Here is a 27,793-nt window from a genome sequence, read left to right as displayed (position 1 = left end):
ATTCCGGATTTGGGTTTTGGCCGTTATTGTAGTAGTCCAATATGTTTTGGCTTTTTATTTAGAATTCTTGTAGTTAGGTTTCGGTCATGGGTTTGGCCCAGTTCTAATATTAAAATCTTTGTTGAGGGAAAAAAGAAAAGTCAAACAAAAGAGAGGAGAATTTTGTTCTTTGATAAAAAGATAGTAGCAGCCGGTTCCAATTCCAAACCGATCTATACCTAAAAATAAACCGGATCAAGAACCAATTAAACGTTTTTTGCAGGTTTCCTCGAAACGTAGCCAGCCGATTCGTTCTCCTTCTCTTCTGCTCTTTTTAGGTTATCGCATTTCGTTCTCTCATGCTTTCTCTGATTCTCCACGGAAGAAAGTCTCTGGAGCTGCAGAGATGTCGTACCTTGCGATTCGCAGTGAACCCTCTTCAAGATTCATCTGCTTTCTCCTCTGCAAGTGCTGCGACCCTTCGAAAAGGTCACAACTTTACAGTCTCTACTTACCTCATCGAATCACTGGGTTTCACCACAAAACTCGCAGAATCAATCTCAAAGAAAGTCACTTTCGAGGAGAGAGCCAATGCTCAATCAGTTCTGAGTCTTCTCAGAAGATATAAGTTCAGAGATTCACACATCTCCAGCATCATCACAAACTATCCACGACTCCTCACACTAGACGCCGAGAGATCCCTAGCTCCCAAGCTCGACTTCTTAAAATCAAGAGGAGCTTCAACCTCTGAGCTCACAGAGATTCTCTCCAAAGTCCCCAAGATCCTGAGAATCAAAAAGGACAAAACTTTAAGCAGATACTACGATTTCGTCAGAGAGATCGTACATTCCGACAAGATCAGCTCCGAGTTATTACCACCGCCACACGGTCCCAACAGGATCAGAAACGTTTTCGCTTTGAGACAGCTAGGCGTGCCTCAGGACCTCCTCTTCCCTCTCCTCGTCTCCGAGAACGGAACCGCCAACGGCAAAGAAAGGTTCCAAGAATCTCTCAAGAAGGTTCTCGAGTTGGGGTTCGATCCCGCGACATCCAAGTTCGTCCAAGCGCTCCGCATGCTTTACCAGATGAGCGAGAAGACGATCGAGGAGAAAGTCAGCGTGTATAAAAAGTTAGGGCTGAGCGTGGAAGACGTGTGGGGGATGTTCAAGAGGTGGCCTACTTTTATGACCAACTCCGAGAAGAAGATAGCTCAGACGTTCGAGACGTTCGGCAAGTGTGGTCTTGTGGAACAAGAGATCCTCTCTGCCTTCAAGAAGTTTCCGCAGTGCATCGGTGCTTCGGAGCATGACTGCGTTGGGACGTTTCTTGGGCTGGGGTTTAGTAAAGACGAGGTGGCGGTGATCGTCAAGAGGTTGCCTCACTGCATTAGCTATTCAGCGGAGATGGTGAAGAGGAAGACGGAGTTTCTGGTGGAGGAGATGAAGTGGCCGTTGAAGGCTGTGGTTTCGTACCCTGCTGTGCTTGGGATGAGCATGGAGAAGAGGCTTGTCCCGAGGTGTGATGTGATCAAGGCTCTCATGTCTAAAGGTTTGATTGGGAGTGGCGAGCCGCCTCCGGTGGGGTCTTCTTTGGCGTGTACGGATGAGTTGTTTTTGAGAAGGTATGTGAGGAAGCATGGTGATGATGAGGAGCTTGTGGCTGAGCTGATGGCTCTCTTTAGAGGTCGTCGTGTGTCGTAGAACCTTAAGAGCTTGTTGTTTTTGTACGAAATGAGTTTGTGAAATGGGATTATTATGTAAACATGAGTTTAGGTTATGATTATTTTTTAAGAGGAACTGAGATTTCTAAAACTATTTAGAAGGCAATAGCAGATATGAAATGAACCTGATCTGTTGCTAGTTTATGGAGACTTGGATACACCAAGATGTAGTGTGTAATCATTTGTTAGCATTTCTCTTGAGGGTGATTAAGTGTATTGGTGCAGAAGAAAGTTTCAGAAGCGTATGGTTTTCACAAAACAGTCACCTTGGCCACACAAAAATAGCCACTCATTCTTTCTTCTACTGACCACATTATTTATTTCTACTTTTTACCTGGAACCTGCAAAAAAAAAAAACGAATATTTGTGGTATAAATGCTAGTTGGGTTTGGTTCGGTTCAGTTTGATATCTTTTAGATCGGTTTCATAGTCATTTGGTTTTGGGTGGGGCATTACGTAATTAACCTGTGTTATCTCTGGTTGTGCGGAGTGAAGAGGAATCTCAGAGAGTGGAACGGAAGTCATCAAATTTTCTTCTCTGCTCCTTTGTAGAGGTTTCTAGGTTTCTAGAAGGTTCTTCGATTTGTCATCATGTCTTCTCCTCTAATAGTCCATGGAAGAAGAAGGTTCTTTGAGTTGCAGAAATGGCGTCATTCGAGATCCGCAGTGCAAAATGCATCTCCTTTCTCCTCTGCTGCAATTGTGAGTGGAAAAGGTCAAAACTTTACAGTCTCTACTTACCTCGTTGAGTCTCTGGGTTTCACCACAAAACTCGCAGAATCCATCTCCAGGAAGGTGAATTTTAAGGACATCAAGGTTAACCCAGATTCTGTTCTGGATCTCTTCAGAACTCATGGCTTCACAGATTCTCAGATCTCCAGTATCATTACGGGTTACCCGCACGTGCTTATAGCAGATTCTGAGACATGTCTTGCTCCTAAGCTTCAGTTTTTAAAGTCAAGAGGAGCTTCAACCTCTGAGCTCACCGAGGTTCTTTCAAAAGTTCCTAAAATCCTGGTTTCCAAAAAGGACAAAGCTTTAAGTATATACTATGAATTTGTCAAAGATATTGTAGAAGCTGACAAGAGTTACAAGTTCAAGAAGTTGTCTCCTTCTTCTTCTTTGCTGCCACAGGGTAGTAAACAGGAGAACAAGATGAGGAACTTATCAGTCTTGAGAGAACTGGGCATGCCTCAGAAATTGTTATTCTCATTGCTAAAATCCGATTTCCAGCTTGTATGCGGGAAAGACAAGTTCGAAGAGTCACTCAAGAAGGCCCTTGAGATGGGTTTTGATCCCACCACCCGTAGGTTTGTTGAAGCTCTGCACATGCTTCACGGATTGAGCAACAAAACAGTAAAAGCAAGAGTTAAAGTCTGTAAAAGGCTAGGCTTTACTGTGGAGGAGGTGTGGACAATCTTCAAGAAGTGGCCAATCTTCCTGGGATACTCGGACAAGAATATAGCTGACTCTGTTGAGACATTCGTAGCCCTGGGCTTCAGCAGAGATGAGTCTGTTTTGATTGTCAAGCGCTTTCCTCAGTGCATTGGATTATCTGTTGAGATGGTGAAGAAGAAGACTGAGTTTGTTGTGAAGGAGATGAATTGGCCACTGAAGGCTGTGGCTTCCTACCCTCAGGTGTTTGGACTTAGCATGGAGAAGAGGATTGTCCCGAGGTGTGAAGTAATCAAAGCTCTAATGTCCAAAGGATTGCTTGGAAGTGAACTCCCTTCAATTGGATCTGCTTTGCTATGTACCAATGATACGTTTTTAGAAAGGTATGTGACGAAGTATGATGATGATCAGCTTGTGGCTGAGTTGATGGGTATTTTCACCAGAGGTCATGTTTCAACTAAATGAGCAACTTTAGTGATTGTTATTTTTTGTTTCTCTGTTGATTTTAGATTCATCTGTGGATTTTTTTTTTGATGCTGATTATAGGTAGCAGAGGAAGTGCGTCTTTATATATAAAAAGGAATCTATGCGTTTTTTTTTTTGAATGTAGAGTTTTTGAAAGCCATCTACTGTGTCATTTGTGTTTACCATTTCCAGTCAAACAGCTTGTGCTCGAGTTGTGGGACCAGAGTTGTCGTTTCACAAACCCCAACCTAATTTATAATTTCTTATGCACCTTTTCATGCTCAACCGGGTGAAATTACTCTGTGACTCCTTGTTCTTTCCCACAGTTGAATACACCGGAGACATCATCTTTTTCATTCCCACACTTTTGGTACTACTTACCTACTACCAATAGATCAGAGAAGTGTGAGGAGCAGAGCAGGACAATATCATTCATGGAAACTATGGAGCCCATCCTTTTCGACCTCCGGGCTCTATCTAGATATACATCATGTACTTACAAGTCTCTTCAATGGTGTTTCAATGTGGACATCATGAGATTTACCTCTCTTCAATGGTATACAGTAAAAAACTATAAATTAATAAAATTGAGCCTATGCAATTTTAGTATTTTACTAATATACAAAGAAATATTTTTAGATCTTTTTTTTTGACTAAAATATTTATTTTAGAGCTTTCTGTTAAGGCTCGGCAAAAAACCGAAGCTAAAAAACTAAACCGAATCCGATCCGAGAAAGTAGTATCAAACCCGAATCAAAATTGAGTAAAAATCCGAACATGTTCAAACTTTTGGTATTTAAGGAAACGAAACCGAACCCGATCCGAACCAAAATAATTCGGGCACCCGAATATATCCGATATAGATTAGTATACCTATATTATAGTAATTATCTTTAGATTTAATGTGTAATAAAATATCCAAATATATATAACACTTTTAAGTTGTTCAAAATACTTGAAAATATATAGAAAAAGTCAAAAATAAATGTTTAAATAGTTGAACTATACTCACAACACCAAAATACTTAAAATATTTATTGATTTTCTATCCAAATATTCAAATCAAACCAATTTATATGTTAAGTTTAGGTATTTTGATATATGTTATTCAATTTATATGTAGTATATTATATTATTTATAGATTTTGTGAAATTAAAAGTAGATAATGAATTTTAAAAGATAATTTAAATCGGTTATCCGAACCCGAACGAACCCACAAGGATCAGTAAAAAAACTATAAATTAATAAAATTGAGGCTATGCAATTTTACTAATCTACAAAGAAATATTTTTAGATCTTTTTTGACTAAAATATTTATTTTTAGAACTTTCTATTGTGAAATATATATATTTTTTTTTGAGAATTCGGCAAAAAAAGAAACACGAACTTTGCCAGAATTGCCAAAAAAACATGTATCCGAATCTGGCCAAAAAAATATTTTATTTTTGTTGACTTTTTTAGTTTATTAAGCAACTTAAGATTGACTGAACATATTAACATACCGTGAATCCACAGTTAAAACAGTGTTAATTAAACGTTAAATGTTGGCGTTAAGTGAAACGACGTCGTTTTCAAATGAGATGAAACGACGTCGTTTTACATGATTTGAAAATAAAAAACAAGTAAACCCCTGGTTTCGAACTCAGGTTGTTTGGAACAAATGGCAAGACATTTTATCACTGGGCTAGTGACACTTTAAATTGAATTACTAACATATTTAATTTTATTTGGTACTGAATGAATATAAAAAAAAATCTAAAAACTTAAAAAGATCTTTAAAATTCCAAAATGTAAGAAAAATAAAGAATTTTTTATAAAACTAATTTGAAATTAAAACTAAAAAATAAAGTTTTTATTTTTTCTTTAAAAATAAAAATCTTCAAAATTTTCAAATTTTTTTAAAACAGTTGCTAAGAATTGAAATTAATTATACACACATAAAAAGATACCCACATATTAAAATTAAATTAATATGCTTAAAATAAATATTGTACCCATTATGAGTGGGATTTTATTTTTAGCTGATAATTTTAAATTTAGTTTTTTTTGCATTTTCTTTGAATTTTTTAAAAATTGGAATTTTTTTTTAAAATGAAAATTTTGGAAGATTTTTGATTTTTTTAAGGAAAAAATAAAATTTTAATTTTAATTTCAAAAATAGTTTTATAAAAAAGTTCTTTATTTTTAGTGAATTTTTTATATTCAATCAGTACCAAATAAAATTAAATGTGTTAGTAAACTACATTGAAATTGCCACTAACCGAGTGGTAAAATACCTAGCTATTTGACCCAACCAACCTGAGTTCAAATCTAGGGGTTTACTTGTTTTTATTTTCAAATCATGTAAAACGACATCTTTGTTGACGGCGTGCTAAATTGGCAAGTCAACGAAAAAATTGTAAATTAATTTTAAAGTTAATGAAAGTTTTGTGTTTTTTTGTCAACCCACAAGTTTATGTTTCTTTTGGCAATTCATGTAAAGTTGAGGTTTCTTTGACCGAATTCTCATTTTTTTTTTTTGTAAAACACATTTATATATCAGTTAGCTTTATAAACTTTACTTTCATATTGTTTTATTATATAATTTGATAATGAGATAAATACCATATTTAAATATGGTTTTAAATATAATTTTACTAAATATAAATAAAAATTGAATTGTTACAAAAAATATAAATTATATTGGAACATACAATGTTTTATTTACACCAATACTAGGCGTTTTGGCGCACATACGGACATAATCTACTTATGAATAATTATTAGTTTATGTTTTACTAATTCAAAAATTAATATAATAAATAATTAGTTATGTTTTAACATAAAGTTTAAATCAAACATCAAATATATATGATAAAACTTCATCAAAGTATATATGTTTATTATTGTAATAAACTTTTAAAAGTACTTATATGTTAGAAATATTTTATAAAAATATTTTTGATTGCTTAATATTTAATTATAATTTTTCATCTTAATGTTTTATAATAAAAATATTATTTTTAGATAACAACAAAATCTATACTATTATTTATGAAGTGATTTAGCTTATGTGTCAACTTCTCCATAATTTCAAGAATTTTTTTAGTAACTTTTTTTATATTATATTTATATATATTGTTGTTATCTGGAAAATAATAGTTTCTATTACAAAAATATTTTAAAAAGATAATCTCCTAGTCTATATTTGAGAAGTGATTTTGACATGTGTCATCACCATATTAATTTTGAAAGAAAAATTATGACATGGCACACCAACATTGATGACATGGCTTGAAATAAATTATGACATGGATATTTATATTTAGTGTTGATTTATATTTAAGATAATTTAAAAAAAATATGGTAATAATTTAAAGATAATTATGACATATTTACATTTAATATTGATTTATATTTAAGGTAAGTTTTTAAAATATGGCAATAATTTATATATCATAATTAATATAACAATAAATAATAAATTAAATAGAAATATAATAATAATTAAAATTTCGAAATATTATTTAGCTATATTTTTATAAGTATATAATTTTTATTACTAAAAACAATTCTTCAAAATACTATGCATTTAAAAAAAATATATAATTTTCTTTAAATAGTGACATAGACATTTACATTTATTGTTGATTTGTATTTTTAGTAAATTTTTAAAATATGGTAATAACTCATAGATCATCATTAATTTAGCAATAAATAATATAATGTTATAAATAGAAATATAATATTATTTTGGATTTTTCAAAATTAATTATATCTTATAATTATTATTAGTAAAACAATTCTTCAAAATTATACAGTTTTTAAATATAATTTTCTAATCCAATACTATTAGTTTATTTTTAATATCCATAAATTTTTGAAAATTATTTAGTTTTATGTTTTGATAATTATACACTTAACAAAATTTTCTCTTACATTTACAAAATTTGATTGAATATATTTTAGAAAAAGATATACATATATATTACTAAATATACATTGAATAAAAATATATTTTTTTAATCTTAAAGTTTTACATATGATTAAATTAAGATTATATATTGTAAGCAAATAATAAAATCAAAAATTAACAAAATCAAAAATTAATAAAATTTGTATTTTAAAATAAATTTTTGATAATTATACAATATATTTTAAATAAAATATAATTTTATCTTAATTTAATATTTAAATAAATAAAATACATATTTAAATATCGATAAAAATAATAAAATCTATAATATTTAATAAACCTTATTTCAAATATAAATTAAATTTTGAAAACAATTTTACTGCACATGGTGCAGGAAAACACCTAGTTATATATATATATATAGTATTGTTATCTAGAAAATAATATTTCTATTATAAAAGATTAAGACTTAGAAAAATTTATAATTAAATACTAATCAATCAAAAAATGGTTTTGTTTATATATAATGTTTTCCATGATTTAAGATATTTTTTTCTTATTATACATTAAAATGATTTGAGAAATTAATTTGTTTATGTGTCATGATCTCCATGATTTTAGGTATTTGACTTATTATATAATTAAAAAGAATTTCTATTTGATATTAAATAATTAATTATAAATTAATATGATAAATCATAAAAACTATATTTAAAAAAAGATAATTCTTTTTAAAACATGTTTAAAAAATCCGGGTTTTACTTTAGGATTATGATTTGGTTCAATTCATTTGGTTTTGGGTCGGCTTTAGGTAAGCTGTAGAGGAAGAATCTTGGAGATTTCGAGTTTTATCATCCAAAGTCTGGGCGATTTCTAAGTTTCTGGAAGGTTCTTCGACTTGTAGTCATCATGTCTTCTTCTCTGATACTCCGTGGAAGAAGAAGGCTCTTTGAGTTGCAGAAATGGCGTCATTTGAGATTCACAGTGCAAAATGCGTCTCCTTTCTCCTCTTCTACTGCTTCTGCTGCAACTGTGAGTCGAAAAGGTCAAAACTTTACAGTCTCTACTTACCTCGTTAAATCTCTAGGGTTCACCACAAAACTCGCTGAATCAATCTCAAAGAAAGTTAGTTTCGAGGACAAGGGTAACCCAGATTCTGTTCTGAATCTCTTTAGAACTCATGGATTCACAGATTCTCAGATCTCCAGTATCATCTCGGGTTACCCTCAAGTGCTCATAGCAGATGCTGAGAGATCCCTTGCTCCCAAGCTTCAGTTTTTAAAGTCAAGAGGAGCTTCAACCTCTGAGCTCACTGAGGTTCTCTCAAATGTTCCTAAAATCCTGGTTTCCAAAAAGGACAAAGCTTTGAGCATATACTATGATTTCGTCAAAGATATTGTACAAGCCGACAAGAGTTCCAAGTTGGAAAAGTTGTCTCCTTCTTCTTTGCCACGGGGTATTCCACAAGAGAACAAGATGAGGAACTTATCAGTGTTGAGAGATTTGGGCATGCCTCAGAAGTTTTTGTTCTCATTGCTAACATCTGATTTCCAGCTTGTATGCGGGAAAGACAAGTTCGAAGAGTCACTCAAGAAGGTCCTTGACATGGGTTTCGATCCCACCACCCCTAGGTTTGTTGAAGCTCTGCGTGTAGTTTACGCATTCAGGGACAAAACAATCAAAGCAAGAGTTGAAGTCTACAAAAGGCTAGGCTTTACTGAGGAGGAGGTGTGGACAATCTTCAAGAAGTGGCCAAGCTTCCTGTCAAACTCGGACAAGAATGTAGCTGACTCCGTTAAGACATTTCTAGAGCTAGGCTTCAGCAGAGATGAGTTTGTGATGATTGTCAAGCGCTTTCCTACTTGCATTGGATTATCTGTTGAGCTGGTGAAGAAGAAGGCTGAGTTTTTTTCCAAGGAGATGGATTGGCCGCTAAAGGCTGTGGTTTTATACCCTTCAGTACTTGGATACAGCATGGAGAAGAGGATTGTCCCGAGGTGTAATGTTATCAAAGCTCTAATCTCCAAAGGATTGCTTGGAGTTGGAAGTGAACAACTCCCTTCTATACGGGCTGTTTTAGAATGTACCGATCAGGTCTTTTTAAACAAGTATGTGATGAAGCATGAGCAGATTGTGGCTGAGTTGATGACTATCTTCACTAGAGGTCGTGTTTCAACTTAATGAGCAACTTTTAATGCTTATTTTTGTTTACTTTTTGTTTCTCTGTTAGATTTTAGATTCATCTGTGGATCTTTTGATGCTGACTAATAGGTAACAGAGGAAGTGCATCTTTATATATATATATAAAAATATATATTTGACAAGTATGTGATGAGAGAGGATGGTGTTTTTACTAAGGGCATCTCGAACTCTATTCTATTTTCTACTCCAAACATCATTTTAGAGTAAAATTCTTTCCAACCCCACTCCATGACATCACATAACATGATAATTGAGGATGAGCGTAAACTCGATGCACCAATTGAAGTTACAAGAAAAGCTCAATCTCCAGAGATCGAAACTGCAAAAGATGAAAATGTCTGATTTCAAAATTTTCCTACTCGATTTAAAATATCAAAGATAAAGAATCTCATTTTTTAATTACGAAATGCATTAGTTGATCATTTGTGAAAAAAATATTGTAATGCTTATTATTGAACCAACTTATATATTATGTTTTATTCTATTTTTATGATTTCTTGTACCTTTAATAATAAATGTTTAATTTAAATAAATGATATTTAAGGCGTTTTTGCAAATATAAAATAGTTGAGGTTAATTGATAAACTTTTATAAGTATGTGATATTATTAAAAATTATTAACTATTTTGTAGTAAAAAATGGAGTAATACATTGGAGTAAAACATCACTCCATCTTGGAGTTACACCATTTTAGAATAAAATTTGGAATAATACATTGGAGATGCTATGACTGATCAGATACAACAGTGAAAACATGATGAATCTTTTGATGCCTAACTGTTTATGAATGTCTTGAAACCCATTTGGTAATAATCTCAATTTGATTCGGATCTACCTGTGTTCATTCTCTTTGTGTTTGTAGCCTAACAATGATCAGTTAGTGAGCTCTTCTTTCTCTATGCATCTCCTGCAGGGTATAAAGAGATGATAAAAAAAAGTAGAAGAAGGCTAAATCTTTGACTCCCTTGTTTTAATAGTAGAATATTTGTTTCTTACTTTGATCTGGAAAAAACCAATTTGTACCCGACTCAAAGATTCAAACGCCCATGCTTAAACTCAATCTTAGTGATGCCATATTAAATTTCATAATTCAAATATGTAAAATATCTTAGAAAGTAAAATTATATTAATATCACTGATATTTTTTAATTTGTAACATGTAAATATGTTACATGTATTTCATAGTTATACTATTTATTATGTGTTGCTAATTATGTTTTGAACCGCTTATTTTGAAATATGCATTTCCCTTTTTCTTATACAAATTGCCGTAAACCATAGCGCTATCCAATCCGTCTGTTCTAAACTCAATCCGTTGATACTATTCAAATCCCAAATAGTGAACCAACAGTAAACTAACCAACCAATTAAAATCAGTTTGGTTCTTTTAATTCGGTTAAATTTTTGTTTCATTTGGTTTTGGGTCGGTTTAGGTAAGTTTGTTCGAGTTCGAGCAGCAGCGTCTGAGAATAAACTCCAGCAACAAGCCATCATATTTTGGCATCTCTTTTCTGTGATGTTTGGTTTTGCAAATCTCGGAAAGTGGAACAGTCATCAAATTTTGCTTCTCTGCTTGTTTGTAGAGATTTCTAGGTTTCTGGAAGGTTCTTCGATTTGTCATCATGTCTTCTTCTCTGATACTCCGTGGAAGAAGAAGGTTCTTTGAGTTGCAGAGATGGCGTCATTTGAGATTCGCAGTGCAAAATGCATCTCCTTTCTCCTCTGCTACTGCTTCTGGTGCTTCTGCGAGTCGAAAAGGTCCCAACTTTACAGGCTCTACTTACCTCGTTGAGTCTCTGGGTTTCACCACAAAACTCGCAGAATCCATCTCCAGGAAGGTGAATTTTAAGGACAACAAGGTTAACCCAGATTCTGTTCTGGATCTCTTCAGAACTCACGGGTTCACAGATTCTCAGATCTCCAGTATCATTACGGGTTACCCTCAAGTGCTTATAGCAGATGCTGAGAGATCCCTTGCTCCCAAGCTTACGTTTTTAAAGTCAAGAGGAGCTTCAACCTCTGAGCTCACCGAGGTTCTCATAAAGGTTCCTAAAATCCTGGTTTCCAAAAAGGACAAAGCTTTAAGCGTATACTATGACTTCGTCAAAGATATTATAGAAGCTGACAAGAGTTCCAAGTTGTCTCCTTCTTCTTTGCCACGGGGTATTCCACAAGAGAACAAGATGAGGAACATATCAGTCTTGAGAGAATTGGGCGTGCCTCAGAAGTTGTTTCTCACATTGCTAAAATCTGATGTCCAGCTTGTGTGTGGGAAAGAGAGGTTCGAAGAGTCACTCAAGAAGGTCCTTGAGATGGGCTTTGATCCTACAACCCCTAGGTTCGTGGAAGCTCTGCGCATGATTTACGCTTTGAGCGACAAAACAATCAAAGGAAGAGTTGAAATCTATAGAGGGCTAGGCTTGGCTGTGGAGGAGGTGTGGACAATCTTCAAGAAGTGGCCAATCTTCCTGGGATACTCGGAGAAGAATATAGCTGACTCTGTTGAGACATTCATAGCCCTGGGCTTCAGCAGAGATGAGTCTGTTTTGATTGTCAAGCGGTTTCCTCAGTGCCTTGGATTATCTGCTGAGTTGGTGAAGAAGAAGACTGAGTTTTTGGTGGAGGAGATGGATTGGCCGCTTAAGGCTTTGGTTTCAAACCCTCAGGTACTTGGACTGAGCATGGAGAAGAGGATTGTCCCGAGGTGTAATGTAATCAAAGCTCTCATGACTAAAGGATTGCTTGGAAGTAAACTCCCTTCAGTACCTTCTGTCTTGTATTGTACCAATGATACCTTTTTAGAAAGGTATGTGATGAAGCATGATGATGAGCAGCTTGTGGCTGAGTTGATGGGTATTTTCACCAGAGGTCGTGTTTCAACTTAATGAGCAACTTTAGTGGTTGTTATTTTTTGTTTCTCTGTTAGATTTTAGATTCATCTGTGGATCTTTTGATGCTGACTATAGGAAACAGAGGAAATGCATCTTTATATAAAAAAATTTTTTTTTTGACAAGTATGTGATGAGAGGATGGTGTTTTCAGTCACTGATCAGATACACCAGTGAAAACAGGATGAATCTTTTGATGCCTAACTGTTTATGAATGTCTTGAAACCCATTTGGTAATAATCTCAATTTGATTCGGATCCAACCTGTGTTCCTTCTCTTTGTGTTTGTAGCCTAACAATCATCAGTTAGTGAGCTCTTTTTTCTCTATGCATCTACTGCAGGGTATAAAGAGATGGTGAAAAAAAGAGTAGAAAAAGGCTGAATCTTTGACTCCCTTGTTTAATAGTAGAATCTTTGTTTCTTACTTAGATTGTTCATTTCTAAGCTACACCTTAATGTCATTTAAAAGAGCAGGAGGAGGTATTAGAGATTAGAAAATAAATGTGACTTTAGTTGATGATCATTGTACCATGATGAACCAATAGTGATTAGTGAACCACTTAAACCAGTGAAATAGTTTTGTTTTTTTTTGTCTCTCTAACCGGCCAAGATTTAAACCCTAAAAGTCGTTTCTTTCTGGTTCTCTTATCCGACCAAAGTTGGGACCTTTTGGCGAGTTTGAGTTCCGACAAAATCATGTGAAAGTCCTAAAACTAAGAAGATGGTGCAAAATGAGAGTAGGTGCTGAACGTTGAGTGTGAGTCTTCTTCTCGTCTTGGAGATTTAAGAATCATGTATTCTCTGATACAGAAGCTCGTATCATTCTCTTCTTACTCCAAACCCTTCTCCTCTGCTACAACTCTAACTCATAAAGTTTCAAACTTTACAGTCTCTTACCTCATTGAATCACTGGGTTTCACCACAAAACTCGCGGAATCAATCTCCAAGAAAGTCAGCTTCGAGGAGAAAGTCAACCCAGATTCAGTTCTGACTCTTCTCAGAAGCTACGGATTCACAGAGTCTCAGATCTCAAACATCATCACAGACTACCCAAAACTGCTTACACTAGACGCCGAGACATCTCTCGCTCCCAAGCTCAAGTTCTTGCATTCGATGAAAGGAGCTTCCACCTCCGAGTTCACAGAGATCGTCTCCACGGTTCCTAAACTCTTGGGTAAAAGAGGGGACAAGACTCTCAGTGTGTACTATGACTTCGTCAGAGATGTTGTACAAGCTCCTGAAAACTGTCGAGTGTTGTTGTTGTCTCGTTCTTCTTTCCCGCAGGGGAATCTCGAGAACAAGATCAGAAACGTAACGGCTTTGAGAGAGCTGGGTGTGCCTCAGAGGTTGTTGTTTCGTTTGCTCGTCTCCAGTTACCAGCCTGTGTGTGGGAAAGAGAGGTTTCGAGAATCACTCGAGAAGGTTGTTGAGAAAGGGTTTGATCCCACGAGTTCAAAGTTCGTCCAAGCTCTGCACGTTGTTTACCAGCTTAGCGAGAGAACGGTGGAAGAGAAAGTAGATGTGTATAGAAGGCTAGGTTTCTCTGTGGAGGATGTGTGGGATATGTTCAAGAAATGGCCTAACGCTCTCAAGTTCTCGGGGAAGAAGGTGACTCAGACGTTTGAGACGCTGAAGAAATGTGGTCTGATTGAGGAAGAGGCTGTGGCGTTGTTGAAGAAGAATCCGCAGTTCTTACGCGTTTCGGAGGAGAACATTGCCAACTCCATCGAGACGTTTCTAGGACTAGGATTCAGCAGGGGTGAGTTTGCTATGATGATCAAGAGGTATCCTGTGTGCATTGGGTTTTCTGGAGAGACTGTTAGGAAGAAGACTGAGTTTTTAGTTGAGGAGATGGATTGGTCATTAGATGATGTGGTTTCTCACCCTCAGGTGTTTTCGTATAGCATGGAGAAGAGGATGGTACCGAGGTGTGGCGTTATCAAAGCTCTTATCTCCAAAGGATTGCTTGGGAGTGAACTTCCTTCAGTGTGTTCTGTCTTGGCATGTACTGATAAGATGTTTTTGAGAAGGTATGTGAGGAAGCATGATGATGACAAGGAGCTTGTGGCTGAGTTGATGGCTTATCTTCATCAGAGGGCATAAGGCAGGCCTAGGACAATGAGCTACGTTTATTTTCTTTTAGGTTTTAGACAGAGTCATGGTGAATCTTTTTGTAATCTCAGTGTGAGATGATGTATCCTGACTATATGCAATCTAATAGAGGGTAGGAACACAGTTCTAATTTTGACATGATGTATGCTTTTATTGATGTTTTGGCAGCTTATATTTGATGTCTGCAATCTAAGATGAGAACAAAGATGAAGCTGGGCTTCTCTACATGACTTAAAATGTTAAAGTGGTGAAGACACTTTTGGTCTGGTTTGTCTAGCTTTGGGTGCTTTTATATATGCTATGCCTCTTTATGAATATGGAGAAGTTCTTCATGATGCTTTGGACTGACTATGTAAATGTTGCTTTGAATTTGGCTTTTTGTAGCTCTAGTTTTTCACATTTACTTATGGTAAAAAAAAAGGATTTTAGCTGCAGCCTACTTGTTATGCAAATATAAAATTGTTAGAAAATGTGAGAAAATAAAACATAATGAGGCTTTAAAAAAACAATTTGTGAGAAAAAGTAGAAAATAGTTATAATTGCAGTCTATAGACTACAGTACTTGGAATGAAAATATTAAATTTTATTTTATTATTATTATTTCTTTTTTTTTTGGCGAGAAAATATAACATTTTATTTTTAAAGAAGATTTGAGCCATGTCCTGTAAAACAAAACAAACAAACAAAACATTCAATCGTGGGGAGCACCATACATAACTCACATGAATCTCGACATGAAAACAATCAAATACAATGATAGATTGATATCTTTAGAATAAAATAAACAAATGTTGTCTTTCTTTCCATTTTCAAGAATTAGAGTCTTTCGTCGTCTTCTTCTTATGCACAAGATTCTTCATCCACTTGAAACTTATGAAGTCAACAATCTTGGCTTTGGTCTTGCCGGACTTCTTACCGCCGGCACTTTTGGTCTTATCTTCCTCCGGCATCTCTCCGATGCCTCCGGTTCCCCATTGATCCGCCCAGCTTGGTGCTTCACTTGTCATATCTTTCCGCAAACTAAATGGTCAACCATCTTATAAATATCAAATCAAAAATCTTCAATTAATCAAAGAAAAGTAATATAACCATTCTAGCTAGAGATACATACCTCTTATGTGTTGAGAGGTCTTCTTTAGAGGATAAAAACGATTTTGGTTAAGCAAAATGAGTGATAATGTGGAGAATGGAGACTACTAGATTAATAATAGATGTGTTGTTCTTTTGTTTTAGAAAATATTGTTTAGGTTGTCCTTTTTTGTTCAGGGTTGAAATCTTTAGATTTAATAATTTGTAAAGATATATTATATATTTTGGGATTATCTTTGGATGCCCTTAACTAACTAAAAGTTTGTTCGTTTCCGACTTGTAAAGCAAACATTGTTTTGGTATATTTAGCTATAAAGCATAAGATGCAGGTCGAGATTAAGCAATAATATCTCATTCCATGTGACAAATTTATGTTCTGTTAAAATTATATTCAAACTAAAAAAATATTTGGACATAGAAGATATAAAAGCTATGAAAATTGTGTCACTGCCTCATATAATTCATAAACTGTGGTGATTATCTTTAAACCGCATAGGAAATTATAATAACAAATAATATGAAATCTATTGAATCCCATAAGAAATTACTAGTGCTCATAGAATCTGTTTGAAATCTTTGCTTGCAGCTCTACACCCATCAAATAAAACAGCAGAGCCAATGGTTTACTTATTCAGATGTGAAGGTAGTGACAAAATCGTTCTTGGTAAAAAAAGTTGTTTGATGATCATCTATCACGGTCATTTGAACGATATGTATCCAGCAAGTGGCCGTTAAAGAACTACCTCAATCACAGCCTTTATAGTGGCCAATTCATCCTGTTCACAGAAACTCAGTCTTCTCTTCAGATAATCCAGTGCATGGTTTGACCCAATTGCTTGTCCTATAAATGTTTCAATGGAGTTCAATATCTTTCTCTCCGAGATGAAAGAGAGACTGGACACTTATTGAACATTTCTTATACATCTTCCACGGCAAAGCCTAACATTTTATAGACACTGGTTTTTGCTTATATTGTTTTGTCACTCAATCTGTTAACAATGACACTTGAATACTATATGCAAAATAAGGTCTCATGAAAAAATTATAAAGTCATCACCTAATGTCAATGTATGACTAGTCTTCTTGTTCAAAGGAGATAACAAACAGAAAAGAAATAAATGAAAAAAGAGATTATGATAAACAAAACATTTAGACTAAATCTATAAGCCTAGTTTTTTTTTTTCCTTTTTGCTAGATTGGTTAAATTTGCACCAAGCTTGGAGCATAATAAGAGCAGACAAATGGGCCATCATCTCCACGATCCACATTTTTCAAGTATCCATCCTCCCAAATGATGCAGCCCCAGGTCTCGTTCTGCGGTCCATATGCGGTCATTTCAGAAAACACTACCACTTTCTTCTCCTCGTCCACGAAAAAACCTCTCCAAGGATAAACCACATACTCAAAACCAGTGACTGTTGCAAAATTAACGGCTAAAAACTTGTTCCACGACACCGCATTGGGCTCAACCTTATCTGTAATCCATATCTCCATCTCAAGTGTATAGGAGCGCCGCCGCAGCAATACCACAAGCTTCTCTTCTCTAAGAGAAGATAGAACTTTAAGATATTCTTCACGGCCATCTGGTAGATACGGCAGTTCCAGGCGCGGTCCAAATGCCTCTCTAGTAAAATCGAAACCGAGTAAGAAAAATGCGTTACCTACTACTTCCTCTTTTCCTTTTTCCTTGGCCAAAAAGTAAGAACTTCCTTTCACTGAAACGCCAGTACACCACTGATACACTATAGCTGAAGGGGATGGGTGAACTTTCCACGAGTTAGAATTTAAATTATAGATTTCTTGCGTTGCAAAATTGTAATTCAAACCATAGACAAGCCTCAAGATTTTGTGGTTGTTGTTCTTGTCGTATCCGAAACCATACGCATCTTTTTTGCAGTAAACCCTTCTTGGTTCCACCCGCCTGGTTTGACCCAAATATGGGTTCCAAACCACCAACCTAGTAAAGTCGGTGAATAACAATAAGCCGTTGCAGTGAATGAATCTAGACGACGTATACTCTAGTTTAGTTTTACCTATTCGCTTTATAGGTTGGTTTCCTTGGAGATTGATACTCATTAAACAAACCTTAGAACCGTTCCTCTTGATAGCTAGGAACTCCTTGCCACGATGATTCTTTAGAAGTGATCCATCTTTGAATAAACGGTTCCATTGTTTGCAAGTGGATCTCACTGCTCTTAGAGATGTTATTGGAACCCTGGAGAGTATCTCCTCTTCCAAATCATGGGGAAGATCGGATATCATCTTATTATGTTTCAACGTCCCAAATATCTGCAATAGAAACTAGGGTTTTTCTATCTTTCACGGTTGCCTTCTCTTCACGTCAAAATATTCAGAAAAATTATATTAAATAATAAAGTTGAGTAGGCGTATTTAATTTATTTATAGATATTTTTTTAAAAATCATATATTTTCAGTTATATTTTTTACTAGGTGATTCTCCCGTGCTCATGCACGGGAACAAATACTTATAAAATAATCAAAACATAATAATTGTTAAACATTTACATATGTTTTTATAACTTTCAAGTAATTTTATAACTTATATATATGATGAAAAAAGGAATTGTATTAAGTATCATTATATGAATATAAATATCTATACATTTGTTCATAACTTTTAAGTTATCTTAATTTATATCATGAAAATAATATTAAGTATCATTATGTTTTCATCTTAATTAGATATGTGATTCCATATACAGTAATTTGGATCAATTCATGTATGGTATTGATGAGCTCCATATTTGGTTTCAAAATAAACAACAATTTTTCATTAGTTTAAAATTAAATTGTTATTTTAATTTCATTTAGTTTGGTTCATTTTATTAGATTTGTAAATATATTTATCCAAGTTTTTATAATTTTATATATGTTTTCTGAGAAAAAGAAATATAAAGCTGGAATTGCATTAATAAATACTTCTAATATTTTAAAAATTTAATATATGTTATTTTGGATAAAATTATATAAAATAAATTAATGTGCTAGGAGATTGATAATTGAATAAGTAAACCAATTCAGAAATATTTCAAAACTTCATTGATTAATTTCGAATTCATAAGGTAGTTACATCCATAAATTCAAAAGGTTGTATTTATATGTATGTTTTCATCTTAATTAGGTATCTTATTTCAAACATAACATTTTAGACAGTCCAAGTGTTTATTGTTAGGTATGTTTTCCCATCTATTATTTCAAATTGAACAACTATTTTTTTTACTTTAATAAGATTAAAATTGGATTACTACTTTTAGCTTACCTTAGTTCAGTTCATCCTTTATATTTCGAAATATATTTTATAAATATTATAAAATTTGGTAAGTTTATTTTTTAAAAAGATAGAAACACACTGTAGTTGCATTCATGAACATAATTTATAATATTTTAAAATTCATGTACATATCTGAATATTTATAAAACAACCAAATCCTAATAATTGGTAAATCATCACTTCTTTAGAATTGTGAATACATTTTATAATTTTATCAATGAAAATTAGGTAAAATTTTAATTTTAATTTATAATTTTTCTTAATGATATTAAATGATCACTTTATGTTGTTTAAATTAATTTTCTTTAAATCATTTAATCAAAAATATAATTATTATAAAATATGTTTTCTTAAAATTTATCTTAACTATTTTCTTTTGTAAATTATATATATAAACCTATATATTTTGAAAATTATTCAATATTCACTTTTTATTTGTGTTTTTAGGGAAAATATAAAGTAAGAAAAAATAAATCCGTTTTTTGTATATACAAAATCTATATATTTTATAGATATTTCATTTTTATTATATATGGGTTTATGAAATAAATAAATTATAATAAATAAAGATAACTAAAGCTTTATTAACAAAAAGGAAACTAAACAATTTTTTAGTAAAGATAATTATGTATAACTAAAATTAATTCATTAAGGGTATTCGTGTAATCAATCACTGTGAAAATCAATGTAAGCGCGACACATATGAAACTGACTTCTCAAACAATATTATAGAGATAGAGATAAGCAGAATGTACGTGTTTACAATTTTACTAGGTGTTTTGTCCGCACTTACGAATTTAATAATTCTACAAAAATTTGAATACAGATATATCAACAATTCAAAAACCATTATAATAACTACTTTCATGCTTTTGAGGTATTTTCTATTTAATTAAAGATTAATTTTTTTTATTTGATAAAGTTTTTATTTTAAAATATCTTGATTACGTAAAGTAAATTTGAAAATATTCATATATACACAAAATATATACATGAATTTATATTTGTTTTAAAAATATTATGATGTAAAATAATTTGGGATAACATAATATAAATTTTTTAGATAATAATGATTATAAAATTAATGAAATTTATTTTTAATTTATGGATAATTATATGTTAACAAGTTTGATCCAATTATTTATTAATAGTTTCAAAGACTTTAAATGCTCTAAATCTTAACGTGAGAGCCAAAAAAAACACTTTGCAAGTAATAATATAAATATTTTTGAATTCTTTACCATTTTTTTTCCAGAAATTATCACAATGAATGATTTTCTAAAATATCTATCTTACAAAATAGATGACTCATTCTATCTTATGTGATGTATATATAATTATTTAATATTACTTAAGTTAATATATAAAAATTTAACTGTGATATTATCATTATAAATTTTTAATTATTCTCAAAAGAATGATAAATTATCAGTTAAATCACTAAAATTATTTAATAAAATCGGCAAATTTATTTGTCAAATAATAGTATAGATATATTGATTAAACTTTATAGATTTAGTTTTTCATTTTATTAAATTATTTGATGTTAGTAGTGTATTAAGGGTATAATTCTAAATGTAAATGCATTTTTAATTCTACTATACACATAACACCAGTATATTCTGAAATAATAGTTAAATTTTTATAGTTCTGAAAAAGTAAGGCTATAATGTCTTGTTTATGTTTATGTATAATTTGTATAAAATAATTGTATTTATGATATAGTGAAATCATATATTTTATATTTTAAAAAAAAATCTAATGTAACTAATTTATTAATTTATTAAATATTAATTTATAGAATTTTATTGGTACATTTTCCACATTGAATTAGTCTAAACGTTTATTGAATTTCAACTTTTTCTTCAATTGTCTTGTCATTGTCACTCAATCCCTGAACAATGCGTAGTGCCGTAGAGCTTCCACAAACTTTGAGGTGGTTGAGTCAAAGCCCATCTCAACACCCTTTTTGCCTACGGATCCCATCTTCTGTACATATGAAGAATTAACCAAACTGTCCAATCTAATCGATCAAGATTCAAACATGAAGATTTCAAACTCTACATTTAGAACCATGTCCGAGCTCCAAACCACTTGTGTTCTTGAAATTCTCTATAAACCAAGCAATGTCTTACAAAATGTTCTTCTGCTTTATCATATATCAACCAAAGCATCACGTTTCAACGCTACTAATAAGTTAAAAGAACTAGTTGACACCAATCGATAAGATTACAAACCCTAACCTTTTGTACACATTCACCTTCTCTTCTATCGTTTTATCACTCAGTTCATAAATAGTATGCAAAGCTTTGACGAACTTCGGAGTTGTGGGATCAAAACCCATCTCAAGAACCTTCTTGAGAGACTCTTCAAACCTTTCTTTACCACAGACATGTGCTGACCTGGGGATGAGCAGAGGGAACAACAGCCTCTGAGGCACACCAAGATCTCTCAAAACCAAAACGTTTCTGATCTTATTCTCCTGTTTACTACCCTGCGGCAAAAAAGACGCAACCTTTCGAACTTGGAACTCTTGTCTGCTTCGATAATCTCTCTGACGAAATCGTTGTATCTTCCTAAAGCTTTGTCCTTTTAGATTCTCAAGATCTTGGGGACTTTGGAAAGAACCTCAGTGAGCTCAGAGGTTGAAGCTCCTCTGTTCTGTAGTAACTTCTCCTCGAAAGTGACCTTCTTTGAGATGGAGTCAGCGAGTTTCCTAGTTAAACCCAGTGACTCAACGAGGTAAGAAGAGACAGTAAAGTTCTGACCTTTTCGAGGGCTCACATCTGAAGGAGAAGATAAAGATGCATTTTGAAGAAGGGACACTGAAACTCTCACGTTACGCCATTTCTGTAGCTCGACCAACCTTCTTCCATGGAGACTCAGAGTATACATAACTGTTCGACTTCCTACGGAACTACTACTCAGGTGTTGCAAGCAATGGAGCAGAACATGAGGTTTCAGAGTGTGCTTAAAACGACAGAGTTTTGTTTATTATTGGTTCAACTGGCAGGTCAGAGAGGCAAATCTAAACTCATACTGTTGATTAATAAAATGGTTTAGCAATATATGTTGTCCCAATCTCTAAGGGTTTGATAGGCAAAACATAAACATAAATATTATGCCTGTTATTATCAAATCAATATTTATCACAAAAGCATTTACAACATGCTAATGCTCTCTAAATGCTATTTGCATAATGTTCTCATATGAAAATTTTGATATAACATTTGCAGTTATAATATATAAAAATTTAAAAATAATTATATATAATTACCCTTTTTATTTAATAATATATAAAAATGTGTTTATTATCAAAAAAATTATATTTTTAAAAATAAAAGTTGATATTAAATATTTTAACTTCTTAAAAGAATAATATTTTACACATAAAAATATAATATATAATTTATATAATTATACATATCATTCATTAACATAATATACATTATATATTATAAAATAAAAATATCTATATTCTTTATAAATAAATAAATTACATGTGATATATTAATTTTTGTGATAATATTATATATGAATCATTTACTGTTTTAACAATAATAAATAATGATAATTTATAAATAAATTATATAATTAATTTATTTTATTTAATAATATCAGAAGTTATTTTTATATTCAAAAGTAAAATTTTATTTTTGAATAAATTTTACATTTACTTTTTCAAATAAAAATATTTCAAATTTACAATTTAGTTTTATTTATATAATTAAATAAGATTCATTATTTTTAATAATAAATAGGATAAAATGACCAAAATAGCACTTTTTATTTTAAAATTTTTAATATTTATTTTTTATTTTTAAAAATTTGAGCACATTTCTAAAACTTCACCCCTTAACTCTAAACTCTAAGTCTTAGATTAATTAACTCAAGGGTTATAAATGCATATTTACTCTTCAATAAATTTTCTTTTGGTCATTTTCTTCCTTCTGATGCTATTTTTGTGACAAAAACTTGGTCTGATGCTAATTTATTTTTTTCTCTAATAAATATGTTATTAATATATATTATTTCAAAATAAATATATTATATATTAACTTTTATGATAATTTTTAAAATTATATATTGATATTGCTTTACCAATAACGTTATTAAAAATCTTAATGAAAATATATACTTCCTACTATTTTTCATCATATGTACTAATCGAGACTTAAATGCTGGTGACCAACAAAATGAACATGGTATTCTTTTAGAGTTTTTTTTTATTCCTTAAAGAATAAGTTATTTATAAAATAATGTTTTCCTACGTAACTCCAATTTGTTTTGGTAATCCTACATAGCTCTATTTTGTAAAAAAGAAACTACAAAAAATATACTGGTATTTATTCAATATTGTTGTTCGTTAGCACTAATGTTATTGTATACTAAAAATTAGGACTTTAACTATCTATTATTTATAAAATCAGGGCCTTAATTTCTTATACAAAATTGTCAAACAAAATAAAGGATTTAGTGCATAAGCACCGCGAGCACATGCTCTAATCCCGCACTGTTGCTATACTTTTAACCAAGATTTTGAAAATCGGATCGGACCGGCCGGTCAAACCGATTCAACCGTGACTCGCTAAGTAAACCGAGTTCGGTTCGGTTCAAAACTCGGATTGAATAGAAACCGGAAAACTCGGTTTAAAACCGGCGAAACCGGTGAACCGGGTCAACGTTAAAACCCGGTTTTGGTATATTTTAATTGGAGTTTTATAATCTTTGATATTAATAATAATACCTAATAGTTGTCGTTTGTTAATATTTTTTTTTAAAAGAACCCAAATATTTTATTTTGTCTCTTGTACATCATTTTCCTCGTGTGAATTTCCATTATCACAAAATTTGGAACTACATAATTGTAAGAAAAACTAAGTATTGTGATTCAATGATTCTATTTTTTTTTTTAACGGCAAACGGCTATTCTATTACTCAAGCTTGAGGTGGTCTGGGTAACCAGACCGGAATAGAACAACCAATAAAATGTAACTTTCTATGGAAAGATCTAGCTGTCTTAGCTAAAAAATCTGAAATCTGATTACGCGCTCTAGGAATATACGAAATCTTGAAGTCTGGAAAGCATATGAGCAGTGTCTCTATCCTCTCTAGTTCCGTAGCAAAACTTGGCCAAGCATGAGGTTCCTTGATCATAGCAATCAAATCTTTACAGTCTGTTCCAAAGTTCTGGCAAGTTGAATGTTGAAGCATATTCTCCATCGCCCATCGCAATGCTTCCACTTCTGAGTGCAGAGCTGATTCTCTTCTGGGGAAGTTCTGTGATCCCATGAGTTGCGTGACTCCCCCGCTGTCCAACCAGACCCATCCACACCCAATAAATTGAGCCTGAGATGTCCATGATCCATCCAGCAAACAAATATTCCTCAAGCTTATGACTTGAGGTTCCTCTACATTACTCTCCTGTACCATTGGTGGTATCGTTTCATTGGCATTAAACCAAGCTTGACACTCACTCTCAGCATATCGAACTAGTTCCAGAGGATCTCTGTCTATGCCCCTAAAGAGTTTATCATTTCGAGCCTTCCAGATTACCAAATCAGCCAGGGATAAGGATCCCTGTCTTGATCTGGTTCAAGTATACCGTTCTTTTCCCAGAAGAGGTAGTTCATACTCGTGTATATACTTGGTGCTGGAAAAACAGCAGGACTCGTTGGAGTTGATGAGTGTAGCCAAACTTGTAGAGCAGGTGGGCATTCGAAAATAGCATGTGTTACTGATTCCTCTGGCTCACCACATCTTGGACAGTAATTATCACATCTCATATTTCGTCTTACTAGATTTCTCGTTACTGCCACTTGACCAGTTAACAATTTCCATATAAGATGACAAATTTTCTTCGGCGCCTTTATCTTCCAAGCAAAGGCTTGAAGCTTTGTAATACTTGGCTCTAACACTTGTTTTTCGTCTGCATCCTTTAGAAGATTTTGAGCAACCCAATATCCCGACTTGACTGTATATTGTCCATTTCTTGTGAAACTCCAGCAAAACGTGTCAGGCCTATGAGTTGTGCTTATGGCCAAACTCCTTATAAGGGGTATGTCAGCAGGGCTGACATATTGTTCCAGTAGATCAACATCCCATTCCTTCAACTCCTGATTAATAAGATCACTCACCCTCATATTTGGATGCATAACTGGCGCTATAGGTTTAGCCGGCCTAGCAGGAGTTATTGGAATCCAGGGATCCTCCCACACCTTCACCTCATAACCAGAATGTATTTTCTGCCTTATTCCCAACAACAAAAGCTCCCTCGCAGCGGAAATACTAGTCCACACATAAGAAGGACTGTTTACAGAATTTACTCACAAAGGCGAGCTTAGTCTGTAATATCTTCCTCTTAAGACCCGGGCGACCAGCGAATCCTGATTTTGTGCTAGCCTCCATAATTGTTTGCTAATAATGCCAAGTTGAACTCATGGATCATACGAAATCCAATCCCTCCTTCTTCTCTCGGTAGGCAAACTTTCTCCCATTTCGACCAGTGTATTCCTCTTTTTGGGGGATTTGAGCACCACCAGAATTGAGCAATAGCACTGGCAAGGTTTTCACATATCTCCAATGAGAGCAGGAAAGTAGACATAACATACGTCGGAAGAGCTAGCAAAATGGACTTAATCAATACCTCCTTCCCACCTTTCGAGAGCCAACGACCTGTCCAGCCAGTCACTCTATGCATTAATTTGTCTTTTAGGAAAGCAAAGAGCTTGCATTTTGAACCACTAATATCTTCTGGGATACCCAAGTAAGTCCCCATCCCTCCATCATTTTGTATTCCAAGTACATCTTTGATCTCTTGCCTTGTGGTTGCGTTAATCCTCTTACCAAAGAGTAAGGAGGATTTATCAAAGTTAATACATTGTCCTGATGCATTACCATAGATCCTGATCACTTTCATTACTTCTTCACATTCACGGGGCTCCGCCTTACAAAAGAAAAGGCTATCATCAGCAAATAATAGATGAGATACCGATGGACACGCGCGGGTAACGCGCATCCCCGTTATCTTTCCCTGGTTCTCTGCATGATTAAGAAGGCTAACGAGCGCTTCCGTGCATAGAATAAAAATGAAAGGAGATAAAGGATCCCCTTGGAACAGGCCCCTTCCTGGGATAATATTTCCTCTTGGTTGTCCATTCATGAGGACTTTGTATTGTACCGACGTAATACATCTCATTATCCATGTGATCCATGTTTCTGAGAAACCCATCTTTCTCATCACAGCTTCAATAAATGACAATTCCATCCTATCATAGGCTGTGCTCATATCTGTTTTAATAGCCATTTTTTGTTGCGCCCACTTGGCTTGGTCCTGAGAGCATGAAACATCTCTTGAGCAATCATAATATTGTCAGATATCTGTCTTCCAGCAACAAAGGCTGACTGGGTTTCCGATATTAATCCTGGCAATACTTTTTTAAGTCTCTGGCATAGGACCTTAGAGATAATCTTGTAACTTACATTACACAAACTAATAGGCCGAAACTGAGCCATCACATTAGGTTTTGTTGTCTTTGGGATTAGACAAATATTAGTCTCATTCAGCCCATCTGGCATTATCCCTTCAGTAAGGAATTTATTAACCATAAGAGTTAAATCATCCTTTACTATATCCCAGAACTTCTGGTAAAACAGCGCAGTCATCCCATCTGGTCCCGGAGCTTTTTCTGGATGCATAGCAAAGAGTGCTAATTTAATCTCCCACTCCGTTACCGGTGCTGTAAGACTTTCGTTCATTGGCTCCGTTATTGTCGTAGGAACTTCAGATAGAGCTTCTTCAATATCCTGTGGATTAGAAGACTCAAAGATTTGTCTAAAATAGCTAGTAGCAATGGCTACTAATCCTTCTTCATCTTTCACAATATTTCCATTTTCATCCAGTAGCTGAGTGATCTTGTTCCTTGCTCTCCTTTGTTTCGTTAAGGCATGGAAAAATTCCGTATTGCGATCTCCTTCCCTTAGCCAAAATACGCGACTCTTTTGTTTCCAGAACATTTCTTCTGCCTTAAGAGCATCAGAAAGCTCTTTCAAAACCGCTGCAATTTCCTCAGTTGTGGCATTATCATCTGCATATAGACCCTCTACTTTTTCTTTAAGCTCTTCCACCAATTTTGCAGAGTTTATATTATTTTGTCTCCTCCACTCGCTCAATGCTTTCCTACAACTGAAAATATGTTCCATTATAGAAGCATTGAGAAAAAGATCAGGTGATTTCCATCCCTCCAAAATAACTTGTCTTAGTTCCTCATTGTCCAACCATATTTTCAATGATTCTATTTAACCACAAGATTTGACATAACAACATTAATATATTTTCGTTTTCTTTTGTCTACTATTTTTCATATCTTCTTTGTTTTATAAGGTAATGAAGACGATATCATTTATTATTATACAACAATTTTTTTATTTTTTTTTAATTTTTAAATTTTCATGTTTTCATTTAGTTCATTATATATCAAGATTCAGTTATAATTTTTTTTATTTTGTAATAGTGTTTTAGATATTAGTCACTAGACGATATATATATATATATATATATATATATATATATATATATATATATATATATATATAATAAATAAAAACCCGGTTGAACCGGTCCGATCAGTGAATCAGTGAGTACGCCGAGTCGGTATCCGGTCCGGTTTTTAAGACATTGCTTTTAACAAAAAGAAAAAAGTTTCGGATAATCATTTGCATCATATAATAAAATTTTGTCACTTTTATTTAAAAT

The 27,793-nt window shown here is 33.3% G+C and overlaps 6 protein-coding genes and 1 pseudogene across 9 annotated transcripts; 4 read left to right on the top strand and 3 right to left on the bottom strand.

Moving 5' to 3' along the window:
* The first annotated feature begins 241 nt into the window (after nucleotides 1-241).
* Nucleotides 242-4,117, top strand: LOC108823554 (uncharacterized). 4 transcript variants are annotated; one of them, XM_056993516.1, is made up of 2 exons: nucleotides 242-1,292; nucleotides 3,158-3,696. In XM_056993516.1, exons 1-2 carry the CDS (start codon nucleotides 339-341, stop codon nucleotides 3,557-3,559), a joined length of 1,356 nt encoding a protein of 451 aa, XP_056849496.1. In that variant the 5' UTR covers nucleotides 242-338; the 3' UTR covers nucleotides 3,560-3,696. The 4 variants fall into 4 exon arrangements, with proteins under 4 accessions (XP_056849496.1, XP_018452286.1, XP_018452290.1 ...); XM_018596788.2 differs by lacking the exon at nucleotides 242-1,292 and adding an exon at nucleotides 3,886-4,117 and having other exon boundaries at nucleotides 2,005-3,477; XM_018596787.2 differs by lacking the exon at nucleotides 242-1,292 and having other exon boundaries at nucleotides 2,005-3,477; nucleotides 3,641-3,696.
* Nucleotides 4,118-8,221: 4,104 nt separating this feature from the next.
* LOC108823512 (transcription termination factor MTERF4, chloroplastic-like) lies at nucleotides 8,222-10,145 on the top strand. The gene is made up of 2 exons (XM_018596736.2): nucleotides 8,222-9,619; nucleotides 9,727-10,145. The coding sequence occupies exons 1-2, from the start codon at nucleotides 8,365-8,367 to the stop codon at nucleotides 9,774-9,776; spliced, it is 1,305 nt and encodes a 434-aa protein (XP_018452238.1). The 5' UTR covers nucleotides 8,222-8,364; the 3' UTR covers nucleotides 9,777-10,145.
* A 988-nt stretch (nucleotides 10,146-11,133) lies between these two features.
* On the top strand, nucleotides 11,134-13,022 carry LOC108823513 (uncharacterized). Its single transcript, XM_018596737.2, has one exon. It carries the CDS (start codon nucleotides 11,280-11,282, stop codon nucleotides 12,540-12,542), a length of 1,263 nt encoding a protein of 420 aa, XP_018452239.1. The 5' UTR covers nucleotides 11,134-11,279; the 3' UTR covers nucleotides 12,543-13,022.
* Nucleotides 13,023-13,205: 183 nt separating this feature from the next.
* On the top strand, nucleotides 13,206-14,972 carry LOC108823511 (transcription termination factor MTERF2, chloroplastic-like). The gene has a single exon (XM_018596735.2). It carries the CDS (start codon nucleotides 13,338-13,340, stop codon nucleotides 14,646-14,648), a length of 1,311 nt encoding a protein of 436 aa, XP_018452237.1. The 5' UTR covers nucleotides 13,206-13,337; the 3' UTR covers nucleotides 14,649-14,972.
* A 1,807-nt stretch (nucleotides 14,973-16,779) lies between these two features.
* On the bottom strand, nucleotides 16,780-18,069 carry LOC130499441 (putative F-box protein At3g19560). Its single transcript, XM_056993517.1, has one exon. It carries the CDS (start codon nucleotides 18,006-18,008, stop codon nucleotides 16,947-16,949), a length of 1,062 nt encoding a protein of 353 aa, XP_056849497.1. The 5' UTR covers nucleotides 18,009-18,069; the 3' UTR covers nucleotides 16,780-16,946.
* A 3,175-nt stretch (nucleotides 18,070-21,244) lies between these two features.
* LOC108825206 (uncharacterized) lies at nucleotides 21,245-21,933 on the bottom strand (annotated as a pseudogene).
* Nucleotides 21,934-24,200: 2,267 nt separating this feature from the next.
* On the bottom strand, nucleotides 24,201-27,240 carry LOC130500203 (uncharacterized). The gene is made up of 6 exons (XM_056994960.1): nucleotides 26,521-27,240; nucleotides 26,030-26,371; nucleotides 25,685-25,879; nucleotides 25,489-25,595; nucleotides 24,595-25,326; nucleotides 24,201-24,387 (listed from the first exon to the last, which is right to left on the bottom strand). Exons 1-6 carry the CDS (start codon nucleotides 27,238-27,240, stop codon nucleotides 24,201-24,203), a joined length of 2,283 nt encoding a protein of 760 aa, XP_056850940.1.
* Nucleotides 27,241-27,793: the final 553 nt, after the last annotated feature.

This window comes from Raphanus sativus, chromosome 9 (assembly GCF_000801105.2).
Source record: "Raphanus sativus cultivar WK10039 chromosome 9, ASM80110v3, whole genome shotgun sequence".
Classification (NCBI taxonomy): domain Eukaryota; kingdom Viridiplantae; phylum Streptophyta; class Magnoliopsida; order Brassicales; family Brassicaceae; genus Raphanus; species Raphanus sativus.
Note: the sequence above shows the minus strand (reverse complement) of the source record. Positions and strands in the feature narration are given on the sequence as shown.